The 4034-nt window shown below is 43.5% G+C and overlaps 1 protein-coding gene across 1 annotated transcript; it reads right to left on the reverse strand.

Moving 5' to 3' along the window:
• Window positions 1–1177: 1177 nt before the first annotated feature.
• On the reverse strand, window positions 1178–1897 carry LOC149138705 (uncharacterized). Its single transcript, XM_089450470.1, has one exon. The coding sequence runs from the start codon at window positions 1895–1897 to the stop codon at window positions 1178–1180; it is 720 nt and encodes a 239-aa protein (XP_089306596.1).
• Between the last annotated feature and the right edge of the window lie 2137 nt (window positions 1898–4034).

A 4034-nucleotide genomic window follows, 5' to 3' on the forward strand; every position in this document is an offset into this window, starting at 1 on the left:
ACTTGGGCCTTGATCAACCTTCCCAGACCTTTCGCAGCCAGGATGAAGAGGAAAGGAGATAGGGGATCTCCCTACCTTAGCCCTCGCGAGGGGTTGAAGGCTTCGGTGGGGGTGCCATTTAACAAAATTGACATCACTAGGGTGCCTACCATGGATAGGATCCATTTTATCCATGTTTGTTCAAAACCATGTGCTTTGAGAATGCCTTCCAAGTACCCACATCTAATTCGATCGAATGCCTTAGCCAGGTCTAATTTGATAAGCATACCTGGGTTGCGGGAATTTTTTAGGGAGTGTATCACTTCCTGGGCCACAATAATTCCATCTGTAATCTGCCGCCCTTTGACGAAACCTATTTGCTCTGGTGCAATGAGATCTGGCAGGATCGGCTTGAGTCTGTTTACCATGACTGTTGCTAGAATTTTGTAAACTACATTACAAAGGGATATAGGCCTGAATCCCTGCAGTTCGTCAGAGCTGCCATTCTTCGGGATCAGGGCCAAGAAGGTGGCATTCAGTCCCTGGTGCATACGCTTAGAACACCTAAATTCCTCCACTAGGTAGAGCAAGCCATTTCACATAAAACTCCAGGCAGCCTGGTAAAACTCAATTGTAAAGCCGTCGGGACCCGGGGCCTTATTTTTCGGCATTTTGTTGACCACTTCCTCAAGCTCTTCCTTGGTGATTACCCTGAGCAGAGCCAGATTTTGTTCTCTGGAGACTTTCTTAGGGATATGTTGGCAGACCTTGTCTATTTCCGTGGTTCTGTTGGCATTTGGCTCTGTGAGGATGTCTTTGAAATGTTCCACCAAGAGTCATTCCATTTCTTTCTGCTGCGTTACTCTGTTTCCCTAGCTGTCTTTCAAGGAGAAGATTTTGTTGTGATGGTGGTGGTTCATCATTGCTTTATGGAAGAATTTGGAATTCTTTCCCCCTCTTTTAACCATTGGACACGAGATTTCTGTTTCCATAGAATTTCTTCTTGTTTTTGTCTTTCCTCCAGTTGATTGATTACCCTGCCTTCCTCCTCTGCCAGCTCCTCGATTCTTCCATCCATGATTATTTGTTTCTGTATTCCTTCCAATCTAGACTAAAGTTTTCCTTTCTCCTGCTGGATATTACCGAATTCTTCCCTATTCCATTTCTTGATTTTGCTCTTTATTTCCTTAAGTCTGAGCTAGAATGAGTGCATTTTGCTGCGGCCTTCCGTTCCCCTCTTGCTTTCCTGCCACCAGCGCCTTAGTTTGTCTAGGAAGTCTGGAGCTCTAAGCCAAAAGGACTCAAATCGGAAGGGCCTCTTTTTATTTAGATCGTTCAAGGCTATTTCAAGCTTAATGGGCCAATGATCAGATCCTGTTGAGGGGAGGATAGAGGCTTCATAGAAGATATCCAACCCGATTATGTGCTCCGAGACTAGAAATCTATCCAATCTTGACACAATTTGTTTGGACCCACCTCTTCTATTGTTCCAAGTGTATTTCCTGTTTATAGTTGGGATATCAACCACCCTTAATTCTGCTTGGACGTCTCTGAATCTTTCCATCTCCGGGTCTTCTCTGCTTATTCCACCTTTTTTCTCTTCTCTGGAGGTTATCAAGTTGAAGTCACCTGCCAGAATCCATCTCTGCTCCTGGTGCATACTTCTTAGCTTTTCCAGTTGGTTAAGGAACAAGCCTCTATCAGCATGGGTATGGGGCCCGTAGACAGCCGAGACTGCCACCCATTCGCTTTGCCCAATGAGCCTGAATCTTCCTGTCAGGGTTCTTGACGTTCCTATCCACCAATCTGTTAGGACTTCTGCTGGATTCCAAATAATTGCTATCCCTCCTGCACTTCCTTTGGCGTCTATGGTTACCTGTTCGTATCTTGGTTTTATTTTATTGAGAATTTCCTCCATCCTTTGTCCTGATATTTTAGTTTCTTGGATAAGCATGATTTGTGGTTTATCCTTCCTCAGTCTTGCCGCCAAATGTCTCTGTTTACCTTTGTTGTTTAAGCCTCTAATATTCCAAGATGTCAAAATCATTGGTTAACTTGGGATAGGTTGTGAAACACCGCTGACAGCGGGACCACTCTCCCTGTATTGACCAACATTTCTCCCATGAGTTGTATGGAGTCTTTAAGATTTTTCCTACCTCTTTTTTTCTTTCCCCCCTTTCCTTGTCCTTGCTGATCAGTTTTGCTTTCCTTCTGGCTCTCTTGGGGTTCTTCTGGTGTGGCTTTTCCTTTTTCTAGTTTGGCTTTATACTGCTGAAAGGTATCCGCATACAACCTCTTTTGATCTTCTGGAATAAATCTCTCATCTAAGTGTCTCCATTCGTGCAATAGCTTTCTTAAGACTTCTTCCTCTTGACTTAGATCTTCCCTGCTTGTCTCCAAGTCTATCTCCATCTATTCGGCTTCTTCGTTCTATTCCTTGCTTTTCTCCATTGGCTCACTCGGGGCTTTCCTTTTTGAGTGGGTTCTTTCACTGCTCTCACTATTGTCTGACCCCTTATCCTCTTGGTTTTCCATGGTTTGGTCCTCCTCTTCGCCCTCTTCCTGTAGTAATGCAAAGCTGTTTGATTTCTCTGGGGATGATTGTTTTTCCTTCCTGTTTTCCTGTGGGGGTTCCTTATTTGTTTTCCGTTTTCTTTTCACCTCTTGGTACCCTTCCTAGTCTGTTGGCTCTTTCTTTTGTAGGGGGCCCCTCCTTTCTTCTTCTTCCCTTGTAATCGGGCATTCCTTAGCCAGATGGCCATGGACATGGCACCTACGACATCGAAACGGGATGTGCTCGTAGTCTAAGTTTTGCTGCCAAACTTCTTCATGATATTCTAGTTCCACAGAGTCTGGGATGGGGTTTGCTAGGTTCATATAAACACATATCCTAGCGTACGAGGTGTACCTTCCTTTCTTTGTGGTTTCTGCTATTTTCACAAAACTTCCTATTGAGTTTCCTATTCCCTCCAAAATTTCCGGGTCCCAGAAGTCTATAGGTAACCCAAATAAATGAACCCAGACAGGCGCTGCTAGAAATGTTTCTTTATCTGGGTTGTAGCATTCCTCCCAGAAACACATAAATAGACCATCATTATAATAAAAATACGGGCCATTTTCAAATACCTTTTCCTTATCTTGCAGGTTTGAGAAAATTACCGTGAAGAAGCCTTTCGCTCCTAGCTTGAGCTCGATGTGGCCTTGGGGCTGCCATTTTTGCTGAATCAACTTGGTAAGATCTCTTTCCGACGGCTAGAATCCTACGAACTTGTAGAAAAGGGCATGATCCCTCATGTAGCATCTGTACCTCTCCAGTTTATTCACTGGAATCACGAACCTGGGTCTTCGCTGCGCATGGCAGGCATCTTCCCCTGCGGCCTGCTTGCCAGGTTATTCCCAGCATCGGTCCTGTGTTCTGATGTTCCTTTGTCGTCTGGATGTTCAGGCCGTCTCCTATCACCGTATCCCGATAGGAGGGGATCTCTCCCCTCCTGACATCTTCTGTCATGCCTTTTGTCTCTTAGCTCTCTGTTGATTCCTGCTGGTCCGTTCTGTTTTCAGCCCCTTGGCTCTCCCTGCGTTCCTCATGAGGGTTTTACTGCCTTGCCGCCATAAGGGTTTTAGTTGCATAGCCCATCGTGGTTCTAAATGTCCCAATTGTAGTTTGATTTCATGGTTAAAGGGTATTTCGTGAAGCCTTGAGGCTCCTCTTATGGAATTTGGATTTCCAACTTGAACTATGTGTGACGATTTAATAACTTCTATGAAGTTTCAAACATGAGTTACATAGTGGTATTCCAGAACAAGTCCTAAAATCCCAAATGAACATCACAAATAACTCACTTGATTATTCTTTTACTCAAAAGCTATTAGGATTTTGATCAAATTTTTTGGTGGAGAATTTTTATGGATCCATAATCATATTTTTATCTTAATTTTAGTAATAGGGTTGATCAACAACGCTCCCTACTAACAATTAGAATCCTTTCAAATAAAAAAATGAATTTATCAAATTAACTCTCCCTTGACCATTTGTTGTGTGATATGTTTATATA

The sequence above is a fragment of the Pinus tabuliformis genome, chromosome X (genome assembly GCF_031772625.1).
Source record: "Pinus tabuliformis cultivar Carrire ecotype Pingquan chromosome X, CPIR1, whole genome shotgun sequence".
Lineage (NCBI taxonomy): Eukaryota > Viridiplantae > Streptophyta > Pinopsida > Pinales > Pinaceae > Pinus > Pinus tabuliformis.